This window comes from Lycorma delicatula, chromosome 8 (assembly GCF_047948215.1).
Source record: "Lycorma delicatula isolate Av1 chromosome 8, ASM4794821v1, whole genome shotgun sequence".
Taxonomy (NCBI): domain Eukaryota; kingdom Metazoa; phylum Arthropoda; class Insecta; order Hemiptera; family Fulgoridae; genus Lycorma; species Lycorma delicatula.
Genome location: NC_134462.1, coordinates 66637246 through 66657068, shown reverse-complemented (window position 1 = coordinate 66657068; position 19823 = coordinate 66637246). Strand labels below are relative to the sequence as shown.

General features: G+C 28.6%; 1 protein-coding gene and 1 long non-coding RNA gene across 3 annotated transcripts in view; one reads left to right on the top strand and one right to left on the bottom strand.

Moving 5' to 3' along the window:
• Positions 1-19823, bottom strand: part of LOC142328603 (uncharacterized) — a 142239-nt gene that overhangs the window by 76756 nt on the left and 45660 nt on the right. Inside the window, exon 5 of one of the 2 annotated variants that reach the window (XR_012757315.1) lies at positions 18642-18751. The exons of the other annotated variant lie outside the window; for it this stretch is intronic. This is a non-coding gene — a long non-coding RNA (uncharacterized LOC142328603). Of the gene's footprint in view, positions 1-18641; positions 18752-19823 lie in introns of those variants that run through there. 2 annotated transcript variants of the gene reach the window in all.
• The window catches only part of LOC142328600 (LON peptidase N-terminal domain and RING finger protein 1), a 98752-nt gene that overhangs the window by 58844 nt on the left and 20085 nt on the right, over positions 1-19823 (top strand). Inside the window, exon 2 of the mRNA XM_075372400.1 lies at positions 19178-19296. Coding sequence (XP_075228515.1) covers positions 19178-19296 — 119 coding nt within the window. The remainder of the gene's footprint in view (positions 1-19177; positions 19297-19823) is intronic.

Genomic DNA, 19823 nt, shown 5'->3' with positions numbered 1-19823 from the left:
AACAGAAAAAGAGAGAGATAGAATATTACAGCAGCTTTACATCAGTGCTACATTAGCGCTCCTTGTGGTGAGAAGGAGTAGTAATGACGCAGTATACCCACTTAGCCACTAGTTTTGAACTTTTTTGAAGTGGGGATGCGATTTTGCAAAACTTTTTTTGGGAATATTATTATTTTTAATCGTTAACAAATGTACCTAAGAAAAATATGATCTTAATTAGGGGAAATCTCGAGATACTTAGGGTAACCTTACTCTACAGCCTTACCCTTTGATCTTTTAAGTTGAAAATTTAATGGCATCAAAGTCGGTCGAGTAGTTCTGGAGATCAGCTGTGAAACAGAACACACACGTACATGCGAACATTTCCATCAGGTCTTTGTGTTTTTTGGGTTCCTTAGGTGTCAAAACATAAATATCAGGTGAAAAACGTATATGCCCAGATTGGACCGATTACAATACTTTCTTTTCTAAAGCTATAGCGTTAGGCGGGAAAGTAAAACTATCTTACGTAGATTATTAAATCCTTTATTACATAATGTTTGCAAAGATTTTCGTTTTTCTATATTTTCAGATTTGTAGTGATTACAAAATTAAAATATCTATTATTAAGTTAAAAGCTGACGATCTTTTAAAGTAAATTTCGAATTAGAAATCTAGGAAAATCGAAATCTAAGTAATTAATAATTTTTTATTATTGTATAGTAAATTTTACAATTTATTTCGGATTTGGTTTATATACTCTTACCTGTTTTAAAGAAAAACTCTGATTATACGAGAAACCAAATCTTTACTGCTTGAATTATTTAAAACTTATTTATTCAGAGTTGTGTAGCTGACCTCATTTTATCGTAGAATTTGATATTAATTAAATCGATTCGCTTATTATTGGTGGGATTTAATAAATTATTTACATAATAAATTCCCACACCCAGATTATATCCAATTAGTAATCTTAATAATCGATAGCATAATCATCAATGTTGTATAACCGGTTATATTTTATCACGTTATGCATTTTATAATTACGCAGATTGCAGTTATTTTATATGATAATGCGACCAGAAAAAAAAAAATTTATTCAAAACCTGAAATATTCATATTCATTCATTCATTCATTCATAAAAAAATATGAAATTTCGTTCAAAACTGTTTTTAGTGTTTCATTTAAATTAGTTTGATAATTTAAAAATTATTCGAAAAGGTCAGGAAAATACTAAAATAAAACTAGCTCTTTAAAATACGTAGAAACCTGTTGATTGTATTAACGTTTTTAATTAGTGACTCGACCGGTTTTTTTTTAGATTCACCATTATATGCGCGTGGGTATATGGAATTATTTTTTTTACTTAAGTTAATAATAAATTCGCCCAATAAATTCGACGCGTGGAAGTATATAAAATGGTAAAACTAGGATTCGGCCCCGGGAATTTGCGAATGTTACTAAATATTTTTATCTTAATTTTACCTATAATAGTATCTTTTGTGATTTATATTTTGTTTGATCAGGAAGATAAAATATTGTTTATACAGTATCAAACTTTTAAACATATTTTTTTTTATTCAAACGGGATAACAGGGTGGGGAAGACAATAAATATACGAAAAAATATCCAGACGGGAACATGAGGCCTCCCGCCCGAATAAGTTTTTAATAGTAGTCTAATCTAGAAACTTAAAACAAAAATTTTAGATAGATTGTAATTCAATCAAATTTTGAAAATTTTAATGTTTTTTTTTTTTTTTTAATTTGGGTTGGATACATAATATTATGAAATAATTTATTAGAAAAAAAAAAGTTTTGATAGATATGGTAGATAATTTCCAATTTTATTTATTATTTTAACAAAGGGGTTTCTTTGTTACTACAATTTTTATAGCGGATAAAATCAAGTTTATTCACTTTTTTGTTTATTATTTTAAAATATTTAAGATCTCAATGTATTAATAAAATATTTCATATGTAGGTACGTTGACATTATATGTCAAGTGTTTTATATATAAAATATACGTAGTTTTTGAGATCAGCGCTCTAAATGTTGCGTAACAGAACAGTGCGCATCCCAGGTTATGTAACAACGTCCGTTCTACTCCTCTACTTGCCTGCCTTCTACTTCAACTTCTATACGACCATACTAACATCCCATCCACCCTTCTTCGCCTCATCTATACGAGAACACGGCTTGCAGCTGTTGCCAGAAGCTCTCTGCATTTTCATCCCAAACTTGGCCTCTTGATTCCCTTTCCTTTTTATGTACGTACGGATATATCTCACTGTACGTTTGTTTACTAGGTTCATTATTAATTTATACATAGTTTGTAGGTAAATATATTATTTATTTTTATTTTTTTTTGTAAGTGAAACAAATAGTAAATTTCTTTTTTTACATAAAAATTTGTTAACCTATTTTATTATATATATATGTATTACATCCTAAAAATCGAAAGCGAGTAGTCGGAATCTATTTCTGTATACATATATTTGCCAGTATATCGATGCGTCTTGCAAGAACAACTATACTGAATTTATAAAACTTGTCACATAAATTTACTGTATGTAATCTTCACCACAATCTCATTTGTGTCTTAATTTAAATATTCTCAAATATTCTTTCTTGTTCTTTTTTTTTCTTAAAATAAACATAATCATCAAATAATTGTTATTATTACAGATAGTTGTATTTTTTTCGATAAAATAATTTAAATATGTTGAATTTTTCTATCATTTCTTTTGTAACTAATTTATTTGTAATATTAAAATAAAATTAAAATTAAAAATTATAATTTATATTATTGTGTAATTAACTTTTAATTATTCATTATAAGCATACGGATTGAACATCTTTATAGAAGTGAATAACTTAATTATAACAGACATTTTTAAGATAGGAAATTAACATATTTTTAAGAGAAATTTTAAAAGAGATAAATTTATGAGGTTAAATCCTTAAATAAGATTATTGGAAGATTTAGGAATCTAGGATTAATTTTTTTTTTTAGAAAATCAAATCTTATACGTAAAAACTTGTAAAAGATGACAAATATTGAAAACTGCAATGTATATTGACGAAAAAGTATAACAAATGAATATAAGCCGTTTTTTCATCGATTGCGGGAAAATCTTTTTTTATTAAGTTTTATGAAATTCTACTAGAAAAATACAGGAAAAACGAGTATTTGAATATTTTTTTTAGTGAAAAATTATTTATTTATTATATACAACATATTGTAAGCATATATGACTTGTTATGGCTACTTTTTAACATAGAAACAAAAACGACAGTAAAACATTGTTTTAAAAAACCCCGTTTTATTGTTATATATTATACTATTATTTAAATGTATAATAATAATGAGAAAATAAATTATAAAGAAAAATTTTATTTATTAAATTTACCGAGGTATAATTTACGATTATCTCAAAATGATATAATTTCCCCTTCACTGCTTTCAAACTGATTAACTGACAATGAATGAATCATCCCTATTTATTTATTTCTGTCGTATTTAATTATACAATTATACAATGTTTAGATGTTAGAGCATTTCTTTGAATATAAAACTGAACTGTGTTTGTTCTTTGTTTGTATAAATAAAAGATGTAAATAAAAAAATATTTTTTTAATAAATTCAGGTAAACAGGTGCAATGGACGTGCGTATATTGCATGTGCTTAATGTTTGCAGATTACACCTACAATAAATAATATATAAAGCTATTGAATGTACACCGCTATTGTGTGGATGGTAACACTAAAACTAACCGGTAGGAATGCGATGTAAAAGGTATGAAGGTTTAAAATGAATAAATAGTGACTGTACAGGATAATAGTCTAGATTTTGTTTTCGGTAACGCTAAAGTAGTATTTGCTATGCTATAGTGAACGAGGTTGAGGCTCACGTGGCCAGCTGGTTCAGGGTAACTGACCTTTACGTAATATCACCTTTTATGTTACTGACGTTAACATCTCGGAGTCTCAATTATTAGATGAGCGACGATCAGACCGACTCGTTTGCCAATAAGGAAAAATAAGAGAAAAGAAAATTTAACTAGCGTGACCGACCGTACCTTTTCTTTCTTAATATTTTTATTCACTTTTATGAAAACTCTCGTGACAGTCTCGTAAATAATATAGTTTTGACGTACTAATTCCTCAAATATTTATCACCGTCTAATACATTTTATTATTACGTCACGACGGACGAATTTATAAATATTCAAGGTTAAATTATATTTTCTTATTTTTTATAGATATTATTTTGGTAAAGTTAACTAGTTTCAATCAAGTAGAATTACGTTAACAGATTCTTAACTTCGTCATCATTAATTTTAACGTCATCGTCAGTACTTGCGTCAGCTAAATATCCAAAATATTTTTCTTGAGAAATCTCCGTATGTTTTCCTTAATAGTCTTTTTGTAATGCGTCTCTCTTATCCAAATCTCTTTTTTCAGTATGTTGCGAATACATTCGTTTATCTTTGATAAGATTTTCTTTAATTTTCTATCATCATTTTGTTTTGATCATTGTTCTTTACTCGCATTTCGTCTTAAATGTTTAACTTTTACGAAAGTTAAACTGTTACGAAAGTTAACTGTTTAACGAAATATTTTTACATAGCAGCTATCAAGCTGCTATGTAAAAATATTTCGTTCGTTCTATACCTTCGATGGAAATACAGGATGGGACAAGGAAACGGGAAATTTTGAAGTAATTCTCACAAAAGTAAAAAAAATGAATTTACAAGTTTTATTGTTGAAAACAAACAGTATATTTCATGCCATTAAGTATCCCAACACAAAAAAAATTTAATTTCTAAAAACAGTATTCGTAAGATGATTGTCATTTAATCGTATGCATTCCTGGAACCAAATGCTGATATTTTGCATGGCACTTTGAAACACTTCCATGGGAATTGCAACGATTTCTTCTCGAATCCTCGTTTTCAACTCGGCGATTGTCGTCGGGGAAACGGTCTATACTTTATTTTTGAGGTGGTCCTACAAGAAAAAAATCGTACACCGACAAATTTAGTCTTGGGGACAAATGAATGTCGCCCAACCGTGAAATTATGTGAAGAGCTGTCGAACGGGTGCATTGACGCAGTGTGGCAGTGTGGGCCGTGGCTTCATCTTATTGAAATCAAGGATTATGAAGATCAGAAAACTTTTGAAGTTGTTCTGCTACAGAATTTACGAGCACATCAACATATCGTTCAGACGTTACTGTCGTTGCATTCTCTCTCTCATCCACAAAGAATTAAGGCCCAATCACATCTCGCATTGATACGGTACAACAAATAACCTTTTGGCTGTGTAATGGTCGTTCGTGCAATCGATGAGGGTTTTCACCGGCCCAATATTTGCAATTCTGCGTGTTTGCTTACCCGCTGATATGGTAATGAGTCTCATCCAATGTGAAAAGATTGTCAACAAAATTGGGGGTCGTCCTTAATCTTTTCAATCATTTTATCACAGAATTGTCGCACCGTTAGACAATGGCATGGTTGATCTTGTCTAATGTGGGTGCTGTTAATTAAACCCTACAAACAAATTTATATAGAAAACGCGGAAATTCAGAACCAAAGAAAAATATTCAAAAGTTACTCGGATATGAACCTAATTAATAATAATAATTTCTTCTTATTATTATTTATATTTTAATTATATTTTCAGGAGCATTCTTATAGAAGATGAATTTTGGTTTTACGAATTTCTATTAGCATATTTTCATTGTATGGAAAAGTTCTGGTCGCATCCTAAACTCTCTACCATATTAAGCCTTCAGGTCGTAACTTGGAATACTTTATCCCATACATTTCCTAGGACTGTAAACAACGCTGAAATTTACTGCCGTAAGGTAGAAAGAACAGGAATGAATCCAGTATAAATTCAACGAAATTTCCAAGCGTGTACATGAATGAATACAAACTAAGACAGCCTATCGATTACTTCCGCATAATTATATTACCTCCAGGGTCCCATTTTAACCAGATATTCTACGTAAGCGAAAATAATTTTGCAAATGACAAATATTATGCTAGACTATTTAAAAATATATGCCGGTAGCTTCTACCAAATATACTGACATTAGTTATTATAACTGTAACTATTAGTTATTATAACTGACTAGATTAGTTATTATAACTGTACGGTATTAAGATTCCAGTCACGGATTTAGAAATAACATAACCGTTAAAAAAATAATAAGTTTCCTTCAAAAGGAAAACTTACGAAAGTGAAGAGTGAAATGTCAATTTTTTTTATGTATGTATCAAAGAAAGAAAACTTCTTTTATCTCAGATGCTTTCTTATATAAATTTTAGACTTAACAAATTCTGAGATAATGTAAAATAATACGTTAATATATAAATTTTCTATAAGAAATTAATATATTACGTAAAGATTGTCTCCGGTTAGTAGAAAAACGTATAATATTATCACCAAATTTATTATTCTGGGAAAAAGATTAGTGATTGAGTAATCAATTATAAAATAGTTTTGTTTATGAATAATATTATTAAAATGTATTTTTAATTTATTCTAAGAAAATAAAAATGAATAAAAACAAAATTGAAAAGAAAATTATAATATCTTTTAATTAATTTATAAAATTTACAAAGTAAGCTTTCATTAGATTTTTTATTCCATATGAAATAATTTTTAGCGATTTTTTTTTTTAGTATAGAATATATTACATTTATATTGTATGTGATAAGTAAATCGCATTACGTAATTTTTATTATTGACAGTTATAGATTATAAAAAGAAATTTAAAGAATAAAAATTTACTAATCGTATTTATTACAAATACAATAAATATATTCAAGAAAAAAATTGTAAATTTTTTTAATAACATAATTAAAATACATATAAAACGAATGAGAAAATACAGTAAGACCATTAAAAACGAAGAATTACGAAAGAGGATTTATTGTTACCCGAATTAAATTTTTAAAATTAATATTTTACGTAGTCAACGCCAAACATGCATAAGCGGTTGCAGCCGTAGACATTACCAGAATAATAATAACATGCTAAATATTCATTACGCAAACAAATACGATATTTAGAGTGTGTACTTGAAAGTTTAGTATCTTATTTCATTATATAACTAATTTTTTGCCTTCTTGTTATCATTAAAACCAGTTTTAATGATATAATAACGCTAGCATAAACAATGTGTATAATGATTTTTTTTTAGCGCATACGTAAGTGTGTTATGTATTAACTAGAGATAAAGAAAAAGAATTTAACAACAGCTAAAACAAAAAGTTATCGTAATAAGCTATATGGAAAATAAATATGTATATTTTTTTAATTTATAAAAAGGATGACGTAATTATTTAAATCAAAATATCTTAATATTTTGAATTTTATTTGTTTCTATTAGAAAAAAGAACTTTGTAATCTAATTTTTATTCTGAAGTGTGCTTTTTATTTGTTAAATTTATTGCGATGACGGAATAAAACTAATTTATATTAATAATCGCATTAATTGTAAAATATATTTTATTTACTTTTTGTTTTATTATAAATATTTTTGTATATTACTTGTACATATAAATCTATTATAAAAAAATGTTACGTGGACACCACATGACTTCCTTGTACACCTGTTACATATACACGTTTTTTTTTTAAATGAAAATACATAAAATTTTATTTCATTAAAAACTTCTGATATTTTTTTGTTGTTATAATTGAATTATTTATTGTAAAAGTTTTTTTTTTACAAGGTGAGGTTAATAATTATTAATAAATTAATATATTTAAATTAAAAAAAAGGAGATGAAGTCCAGTTCGAACCTATGTGTCTTCCCCTTCCGCTATCCCTTCTTTAAAATTTTATTTGGCTGTAACTCTGGAACCAGTGAAAATAAGTACCACTTATTATATATTGTTGAAAAGCTCTCAATGAGGGCTTATTACTACATTTAAGAAAAAGTCCAAAATCCAATTTTTTTGGATATTGGGCGTTTTTTTTTGGAGACTTTTGGTCCAGTCGATTGCAGTCAAAAGGGGAGGTGCACAACTACATATACAACAGTCGTAAATCCAAAATTGCAACATCCTACTGCTAATCCTTTTTGAGTTATGCGAGATACATACGTACGTACAGAAACTACTCACGCCGAAACTAGTCAAAATGGATTCAGGGATGGTCAAAATGAATGTATTTCAGTTGAAATCTAAAAACCGAAATTTTTCGCGATCACAATACTTCCTAAAAAGTAGGTAGTAAAAAGGACCGTGAAATAAAAACAAAAAATCATCTGGAGTATTTACTTCCAAGGCCCCTCCAAGTAACAGCTGTCCGTTTCGACCGCAATACTCGAGAAATCAAGGTACCTTTACCCAGGATGAATCAACATAAAATGATATGAAGTCATTCTGTGACTTATCTGTAATTATTGATCGACAATATTGTTTCGATCGGTTTAGTTACATATTGTAGAAAATTGATTTCTCTCAAAATACTAAAATATATTTAAGAATATGCCCAACCTTTTCTAAAGAAAACTTTCATTTGTCCTCATAATAATGACGATGGAAATATCCAACCGAACTGTAAATCGTTCCGCCAGATCGTGTATGTTCAGTGTATGATAAACTATGAACGATTTATTATAAAGGTTGGATGATGCCACTATTAGGGTTGTAGTTCCGGAAACAGATTCACTGGTGGCATTTCTTAGGTGTATTAAGCCTCTGTGCTGAATATAAATAATATATATTTTTGTTTTGTTTTTAGTACGCTTAAGTATACTAGTTATCAGTATTTATATATATAAATATACGTCTTTGAATAGAAAACGTTTGAAAAACTCGTGCGCATGGTGCGTACGGGAGACGAAAAATCACTGGATTTTTACCATCCTTCTTGAAATACTTTTTTTCATCCTTCTGCCCCCTAGGAAGGCTCCGCATCCAAGCAACTATTACTCAATCCCAGGGGGCTGTCCCTCCGATTTTACCGGATCTCCCCGCTTACCAGCATGACAGTCGGCCAGCCGGTTCCGGATCTTTTCTCCCGGTGATTGAACTGAACCCAGCTATGCTGTTCCTAGGAACCATCATCAGGAGCCAGGACTATCTTTTGGGGTTTTTTCCATATTTCTTTTTTATGGTATTTAACTTCCGCCGCTGTAATAGCTCCCTCTTATCTAGCCGTTGGTAGGGGGAGCCCGGCTCGGCTATGCCGTTCCTGGGATTCCTACTTCGGACCAGAGCGATTGTCACTTTCTATTCTACATTGCAGGCATCTGTATACATTTGGTCGTCGTGTCTTTCCGCTCCTCACGTTCTCAGTCAGGTATTCCCTAACGCCTCTGCGGACCAGAGCCTATAATCCTCCTCCTTTGTCGCAATGATGTGGATGACTAGGCCTTAAACTTGTCTCCACTGTTGGGGGTCAGCTACTTCCATATACGCGACTATATTCTCCGATGATGGGAATACTTACTCGCGCGTGGTTGAGCGTATTCGTAAACTTCCTACTTGTTCTTGCTGGCAATTTATGTTAATTAATTTTCTATTTTTTTAATTAGATAAAAATAATTTATCCCTTCGTTTTAAGAAAAAAGAAAGATCTAAGTTTTGTAGATTTTATTTATAAAAAGTCTTTTTTAAATTTACGTGCAATAAATTCTCAATTTATTTCGTACATCAGTAACTGATTTAAAATTTTTTCATTTTATTTTTGTATCGGTTAGATTAATTTATAATTTATTTTCATCTCATTTCATCTATCGTCTGATTTAATTACGATCTGAAAATTAGTTTTTACGTCAGTTCCTCTGAACATTTAAAAATAGATCTGACAAACAAGTAAAATAACTATATTATTTATGTTTTAAACACATAATAAAATAATAGATTGTATCATCCTGACCCCGAAGGGAAGACACTCTCCATGGTAAGGTCGTTGTACTCCACCCCCTCCGTACCTAGCCCTTAGGGGCTTTACTGGAGGTCATCTTCAGTACTTCAGCAATAAACATCTCCCTGTCTATTTTAACGTTTTTTTTGTTTTTTTTTTAAGAATAATAATAAAATTAAAAATATTTATGTAACGTCCATTTTATTATAAGTGATATAAATAATCGCCAAAAAAAGTATTAATTTAAAATGAAATTATAGTATCAATAATTATAAAATAGAACATAATTTCATAAATCAATGTTAACTGAAACACAAATAATTCTTGCAATAAATCTATCCTTTTTCAGATTTGTTGAAAGTTCACGCAAATTTAAAAATCCACCAAAAAAAGCCGATTCAATGTAATTACGAATGAACTGCATAGTAACAAAAAATAAATGTTTCTGTTGTGCTAACATACGATATTCAATAACAGTAAAATGCTGACCCCCACCAGTACAGATAGAAAAGGCGCTGTACAACTATGCGTATGTGCGTGATCAGCAGGTTGATTGAATGCATAGACCACGCGCCTGCATTTGCTCGGCCCTGAATCTGTTAATGCCAGTTTACTGCATTATTAATTTAAAACAAAAAAAGGTTTATTTTTTTTATTTTATATAATAGCCGTAAACAGAGATGTGTCTTTGCAACAGAGAAACGGTAATGAAGTTCAGAGAACTTGAAAGAAATTGTTGTGACACGAAGAGATACTATTCATAAAAAACATCTGGCGCAGAAATGATTAGATATTTATTTAATTCCGTTATTCATTTTATTTCTTGTTTTAAATTATTGGATGTTACATAAGGATTTTCTTTCAAGAAATATTGAAAATTATGAATTCATTTGGAGCGTAAATTAATTGAAAGATGCACAGCTTTAAAAAATTCGATGTAAATAGTTTACCTTTTGGTACACTTTTCTCAAAACGTTTCACATATTTAATGAGAATAAACTGCCTTTAAAATTTATACACAAAATATTACGCCGCCAAAGTAATAACAAAAAAAAAAAAAAAAATTAATTAAATTAGAATATTTTATTAACTTCCGGAGCCGCAAGGACAGTGACGTTAATACACGTAAAGTACGAGTAGCTTATCTCTCTATATCTATCTAAGCAACAATTTTTTTCGTTTTATGCGCAGAATATAAAAAAGTTCGAACATGAACACGAATGCATCTGTATAGCCTATCGTGAATACATAAACATCGGTTTGTTGTTCCTCATCTTTAGAATAAGCCGAATTTCGGCTTGGTGCCGGAAAAAGAAACCACTGCATTTTGTATATTTCATTGTGTTGCTTGATATAAATCTCTTATTTTTTTTTTTACTAGTTTACAATTATGGGAATATTAAAAGAACGATGCTAAGCTGTAGAATACAAAGTAGTTTTTACCTAATATTTTATCTGATTCAGCAACGTGTGAATCCCGTAAGTTTAACTTATCTCTGATAGTTGAATCGCCGCATAATGAATGATTAATGATGTTACGTTACTTGGATAACAATTTATAAGTAATTAATACGGTCCAGAATCTGATTAGTAACTTAAGCACGTACTTTTATCTTTTATTAAAATTGGCAGTATTGTAAGAGTGCATTTTGTACCTGTACATTTTGCGTAATAAATGTCATTTTAGTTTTAACAAAAAATGGTTTCGTTGCGTAATTTATAAATAATATTTTTTTAATATTATTTTCGTTCGTTGAATAACTTTCATGACTATTTATTCATAATTACAACAACGGGCTAATCGTCCAGTCGCAGTAGCTGTTTTTTTTTTGTGATGAGAAACCCTTTTTGTAGCGTATGAGAGAATGTCAAACCCAATCGGGATGCGAACTCAGAACCTTCCCGATGAAGAGATATTATAAAACAAATAATGCAATATGTAATAAAAACGTATGTTAAGTATACAATAAATTAATGAAATCATCAAGAAGTAATTCCTAATTAAAAATAAAAATTTCTATATTAAAACGTACTGAAATTATTTTTTATTATGAGCACGCAAACGAAAATATTGTTTTGTGTAACGTCACACAATAAAAATATATTAAGTTTTTTATTCTATAATTTATGTAAGTCGAGGTTTCTTTACGATACAGTGTTATAGTTTTTATATTTTAAAAGATTTAATAATATAAATTACATATATTTAATACAATTAATGTACTTGTTTCTAAAAATAACAATAAATATCATTAACAAATAATTAAACTAGATATAACTGAAAAACTACGGTATAAAAAAATTCCTATTAATGTCTATTTGACACGAGAAGATAACGTACTAGTAATATCAGATTCATACAAAAAAAAATTTTTCCAAACAATCGTTTTGTCAATTAGCTTTTTAAGTACTTTTATCTTTATACTACGAGTAACCATTATAACTTTTTTGTGAATATTTTTTCATAGTTTAAAACTATCATTTTATTTTATAATTATGCAACAATGCATTGATAAATTTATAGAGGGTGATTGTTGCTAGGCCTAGTAATATTATAAAGTGGCATATTTCTTCTCTATTCGTAATCTATAATGGTGAAATAATCCGGTGAAACGTGACGGTAAACACGTATTTATATATTTTATTGTTATAACTAAATTAAGAATATTTTAGTTCAGTGATTTTTGAACAATATATTATAAACTATTAAGTACGTTGAACTTTAGCCTTAAATATTTGTAATAGGATGGTTAATCGTAAAATATTGTTTGTTTAAATTTTTATCTATTACCTAACATAAATGATTTTATTTAAATACCTTTTTTTATACTGATAAATACAAAGTTGTTATATATTTCACGTTAATGTACGATAGCATAATTGTAATTAATTACGACAGAGCTTTGTATAAATGGTCATTTACAATTTTAACTAGACCATTACATTAACTTGCCTATAATCACCAGCGGGCGTTGCTCCGGCCGTCCCATGATAAATATTACGGGCGACGTGTGGCATAATAATAAATAATCTATTCTATCTGATTTTTACGATTAAATATAAATTGTATACGTGATTTAATTCCTATATATATATATATATATATATATATATATATATATATTTTTTTTTAATGTTATTCGTTAGTATTTTATTTATGTATGATGATTCGTAAGTGTTCATTGAATTCAAGAGACAAACAGTAATATATCTGTTTACGGTAAAATCCTGTTTTAACTCGACCTTTTTGTCTATTGTAACGCAGTTACAAGTGAAGGGAAAACATTTCTAATTGTATCAACAATACGATGTATTAGAATTACACTACAAAAAAATTAAATGTTTTCCGATTTTTACAAATCTTTTAGTAAGATATTTTATAATTAAGTGTAATGATAAACGTGTAGGATTTTTTTTTAATTTTCTATTTCGAAATAGCGGTTCAAGAAATAGAATGGAGGGAAAGTTTTCAATACGAACATTTTCACATGGATCGCCAATTCATTGATATGTGATCTTTCCGTTTCTAAAATCATCCATAATTTTCAAGTATGTTTTCAATGGTTACGCGTTAGATACTTAATTTTTCACATTTTAATCCATCTGAGATATATACATACGTAAAGACGTCACGCCGAAACTAGTCAAAATGGATTCAGGGATGGTCAAAATAGATATTTCCGTTGAAATCTGAAAACCGAAATTTTTGCGATTACAAGTACTTCCTTGTACTTTGTACAAAGAAGTAAAAATACTTTTCATTCAAAATCGTTTTAATATATGATCAGTAAATATAATTAATACACGTAAATTAACAGCAGTTTTAATTTTAATTTCATCTTAACTTATCGATTTAATTGTATATTTTATTTATTCAGTTAATCTGTTCATTCAAAAAATTAATAGTACCTTAGTTTCATTAGGTAATGTTCATTCAAAAAATTAATAGTACTTTAGATTCATCAGGTAAGTCCATTTCTACGGCCGTTGATATGATAGATTCCACAATAAACCTACCGATCAGCATTAATTTTTTTTTACATTTTTAAAAAAATTTTATTTTCATCGAATTCGAAGATTAACCGAATTTATATAGAACATAAATTTATATACTTTATTTCCCTGTAGCTTATTTTTACTTTATTTTCTCGATAATCCATACTTTTTTTTTATGTACTAATAATTCGAGACCGGTTTATGTGAGATCTTGTTTTCTTCACATTAAAATATTATTTATTTATGTTTTATAAACCTTGTAATTTTGTGTAATTAAAATATAATTATTTAACATTTTATCTCGACATTTATGATTAGATTATAAAATAGATATCAGTTTTTTTGGTTTTTTAAATGAATTATAACTCTGGGATATAAGTTGAGATTTTTAGGCGGAACCGGATTACAGAAATCGCATGTAGATACATTGTATCAAGTAAGTAGTAGAAAACTGATATTGCATAGTCTTTATTTTTACGAGTTACGCAAGATATTTTTTTTTTATTAATGCAAATATACTAACATATTTTTATACAGTAATTAATATGTTTATGTTTAACGATTATAAACGAAATAATATTAATAAGAAAACGTGATCTTAGAAATAGGTTATACATTTTTATATTGTTTTCGTAAGCAAAGCCGAATTAATTTATTATACGTAGTATTAAATCTTAATAGAAATGTTTGTGAAATTTTATTTTGCAATACAGTTTACATAACAATTACCGGCGTACTCCCTATTCATTTCACCATCGGTTTTTTTAAAAATAGTATATATTTGTGTTAGGCTACAAAACTTTACTTATCATAATTTTATTTTTAACACGTTCATCATATTTAGTTAATTGCAGAGCCATATATAAATATATATATCTGTTTGATATCATTAAAAAGAAATTATTATTATATAAAATTTTCTAATAACATTACGTGTGACCTTTTACTGTCCTTGAAAGTATTCAAGTTTATGTAATGCATACTGCTTATAAAATGTAATAATAATAAAATATATCGATTAGCCTACTCGATTCTGTGTTACCTATTAATGTTTATACACAGATCTATACAGTTTATATAATTGAGCCTGTGATTATTTCGCATCTCATCAACCAACGCACATCGTATAAGTTGTTCGACAGAGCATGAAGCCTTACTTTTATATTTTTTAAATAACATTGTCATATTATCTTAAATAACATATAACGAGTTTTCTAACCGTGTTTTTTTTATCCGTTAGTACGTAGAATGACCACCGGGTTGGTCTTTCTTTTTCCTGTTTAGCCTCCGGTAAAATTACCTTTCAAATAATACTTCAGAGGATGAATGAGGATGATATGTATGAGTGTAAGTGAAGTGTAATCTTGTACTGTCTCAATTCAACCATTCCTGAGATGTGTGGTTAATTGAAACCCAACCATCAAAGAACACCGGTATCCACGATCTAGTATTCAAATCCGAGTAAAAATAACTGACTTTACTAGGACTTGAACGCTGGAACTCTCGACTTCCAAATCAACGGATTTGGGAAGACGCGTTCATCACTAGATCAACCCGGTGGGTCATCCGACATATTATTGCATTAACACAATCGCACCACCGCAGTACATCAAACAATCGCCATGGCAGCACGCTGAACACAGTATAATCACGGATTTCCTTGATATGCTATCAAAAAGGTTATAACGTTTAGTTCAAATTAAAAAAAATTAAATGATTTTAAAATAATAGCAACAAACAGATGTTTTTCTAACATTATTAAATTATGATATGTTTTTCATATTACGTTACAAAAATATTGCATCCAGTGCAATAATGTATAAGCAGTAAATAAGTATTTTTTTTCTTCCTAATGTATACGCTGGAATCTGTTCAATTAGTGAACACTAAACAACCCCCTCTACGGCCCGATGAGATAAGGATGATATATGAGGCTCGGCTGATAAAATTTGGACACTAGCGTGCTACAGGGAGACAAAAGGTACTATTGAGTTGATTGTGGCAGCATACGATAGCTAAAATTCCCCTCTACAAACCTGCGATAATGGGTTGAAATCCGTTAACCGGTTTGTTTTCAGTAGCAGTTAAAATGGAATCGATTACGGCCAATATGTCAACACCGTTAAAACAACGCGCAGTGATAGAATTTTTAACAGCAGAAATTTTGAATCCTACGAATATTTTTCATCGTTTAAAAGCGATTTACGGTAGTGAAACTGTTGTACTCCTGTGAATAGGGTGAGCGTTGAAATTTCGCGAATGTGAAGTAGATAAAGCGACAATTGAGGACGCATCTCGCAGCGGGCGACCAGTTTCTGTGACTGACGAGAAACATTGAAAGGAGGTGGATGATTTGCTTCAAAGTGACCGGCGAATCAATCAGCAACGCATCGCTATTCAGTTAGGAATTTCTAAAGAACGAGTAGGATATATTATCAAGCAATTGGATTACTACAAAATCTGTGCACGATGGGTATCGCACAAACTCTTTGATGGCTGAAGTTTGAGCCTATTCCGCATACGCCATTCTTGCCGAATTTGGCTCCGTACGAATTCCACTTCTTCCCTTATCTCAAGAGGATCTCAAAGGTTACCATTACAACATCGACGATGAGGTGAAAGAAACTGTGGCTGCTTGGATCCGAGAAAGACCGCCCGAAGTTTTCAGTGACGGAATACAAAAACTTGTCACACGTTGGAAAAAGTGTATCAGTGTAAACGGGAATTACATTGAAAAATAAATACTGCATTTTGTAGCTAAGGTATTGATTTTTTATTTCATTCCAATATCTCTTTTCATTCCCATGCTACGCATATATGTGCAAAATTTATCAGCCGATCCTCGTGTGTGACATGTAAATCAGGTGTTATCTTGTACAAATTCAAGTTGTCTATTCCAGAGATGTGTGGTTAATTGAATCCCAATCACCAAAGTACACCGGTATCCACTGTCTAGTATTCAAATCCATATAAAAGCAACTAACTTTTACTAGGATTTGAACTACTAAGCTGATTTCGAAGTCAAGAGTTCTAAGGTTTAAATCCTAGTAAAGGCAGTTATTTTTATACGAATTTGAATAATAGATAGTGGATATCGATCTTCTTTGGTGGTTGGGTTTAAATTAACCACACATCTCTGGAATGGTCGACCTGAGACTGTACAAGTTTACACTTCATTTACATTCACTCATATATCATTCTCTGAAGTAATACCAGAGGCTAAATGGAAAAAGAAAGAAGTACAGCTATATAACTTTTTTAAGAGTGTGACATCGAGTTAACCATTTGACCAGCCCAGTGGGCTTAAAAAAAATTGTAATGAGGTAAAAGGTGGAAGAAGCTACTTCTATTTTAAAAAGAAATAATAAATAGTATAAAGTAAGGATAGAACATGTTTTAGGTGTGTTTGATTGAAATCAAATATTAAAAAAAAATTATTAACGAATTTTTAGAACTTTCTTTAACTTTTGTACATTAATTTTAAGTCTTTTATTAATGAATAAAACATATAGTTCCAAATAAAAAATAAATTGGTTGTTTTTTAAATGATTACTTTTGTAATTATAGATTTCATATGTTACTAAAAATGTTTAACAATATATTTAATGATACTCTTTTGTCATGTAATTAATGACATTATATAACATAACATGATAATTGCATAATTTTTTTTTAATAAGAAATTAAATCTTTGCACTACATTTATTATATTTATTTAGATAACATACTTTTATATCGAGTTACTTATGTAAGTAAACCGAAGCGATTCAGTAATTAGTCAGTTATAATTGTATTTGTTAATTGCAATGTTCACTGTTTTATCTTTAAAACTAGTATAGTTAATTAAATTTTGAAGATTATGTTTGTATATTTTTACTTCTAAAACTAGAAAATGGAGCTTTCAAAATAAGTTTTTTACTGACCAAACTAGTTTGTTATGTACACCATTATCAATTAATATATTTTATTTAGCATTTTGTATTTTGTATCAAGTTTTAGAGTTTCAATTTTAATCAAGTTTGTCATTTTTTTTCACAAGCTGTAAAATTAAGTTTTTATCACAAAAAAAATTGAGTAACTGTAATCGACATATAGGGCCTATAGTTATGTAGAAAAAAAATTGTATTATTATTTTGAGTTTAATAATACATTTTTTTATAAGTTATTTAGGATACATTAAAATACAGTAAAACCTTCAATATTAGTAACAAATGAACTTTGGAATTTCTCCTTAAAATTTTATTATATTTATATAAATTAGATTTAATCAGAAAATCAATGTCATTAAAAAACAAAAGAATATTAAAATGGTAAAACCAGTGGACTATATGTCAACCTAAACAATATTTTTTTACGAAATTAAATTATTAAAATAGTACACTCCCGCAATTTCATCTTCTTTATTTTAATTAATTTATTAATGCTTGCAAACATGCTGACATCCAATTGCACTTGTTCTTTTCTTTGATAAGAAATGAATTTTTATTGTGTAAAAACCTGACCAGGATTCAAATTCAGAACTTTCTGGATAAAATTCAGAAATTCTACTACTTTGCTACAGAGATCAGCAGAGTTGTCAACATTTCTCATTTTTCTTTTATTATTTTGCTGAATATTCACTTCTCAGATAATAATCTCTATGCAATAATTACATGTATATTTTGAGTAATTTTTCCTGAACTATAATCATAAAATTTGTTGATGTCTCATCTAAATTCATATATTTAAGTTCGGGAAATTTGTTTAGATTTTTTCAAATGATGAATATTTAAAATAAAAATTAAACCCTAACTAAAATTCCAGTATATCATGTTCACAATTTCTTTTTTTAAATAAATTTTAAAAAAGTCAGCATTAATTTTTATAACTCGTGATATACCTGTGAAATAAACAAAAAAATATATAAAATATGACCGTATCTAATTTGTAAGCTATGTGAACAAATTATGCTGCTTCTATATATATTTAGTGCTTTCTATTTAATTTTTTTAAATGTAAAATGAAGGCCATATTTTCAAGATTTAAACTTCATCTTATTTATTTATTACAGAACAACTCCCTTTTTTTAAGTTTTTTTGACAACTTATATCTGCATTAAAAAAAATAATAAATTGCATAAACTGGGTAGCTGTAACATTTTTTACTTATAAGGAAAGTTAAATTTTAAAATATTCAATATTTTTAAAATTAAATTTTATTTTTTTATAATGTATGAATATGTTTCTTTTGAAAATTGTAATATTTATTTTATATTATTTGTGTGTCAAACTGAAAATTATTGCTAAATTTTTTCTTTTTTTTACAGCACCCGACAATGCCAATCTTTTATGTAGTCGTTCACAAGCACTGTACCAACTGGACAGGTTGCAAGAGTCCTTAACAGATGCTGATAACGCTATACGACTTAGACCGCATTGGAGTAAAGTAAGTTTAAATTATTTACTATACAGATCATAATACTGAATATCTGTATTAATTTTGTGTCAGTATCGTCTTTCTTGTATGTTAAAGAAATATTTTTAATTAAAAGCAACTTATATAAAAGAAAACGGGATGTATTACAAGTTAAGAAACTTTATTTTTTTATAGTTAAAGGTGTGCAACCGCTTTCTTGATCTAATGATGATGAAAGGCTTCATTATTCTGTTAAATTTATGTGATGAAAACGAACATACATTCACGATTAAAACAGTTTAACATGAGCTTACATGTGTACTTTAAATATTATCAATTATTACTTTCCAAATTTTTATTTTATTGTTACCATTTTTTTTAAATTTATTATTAACATCTCTCTTTTATTCATTAATTTTATACTTGTATACCGGTCTGATCAAATCATCATCCTTCCAGGCAATTTGCTGGAGCAGGTTTTTTATTTTTATTATGAAATAGAATACATATAACGAATGTGTAATTATGTTCTGAATAAACATTTTATTTGGTAAAAA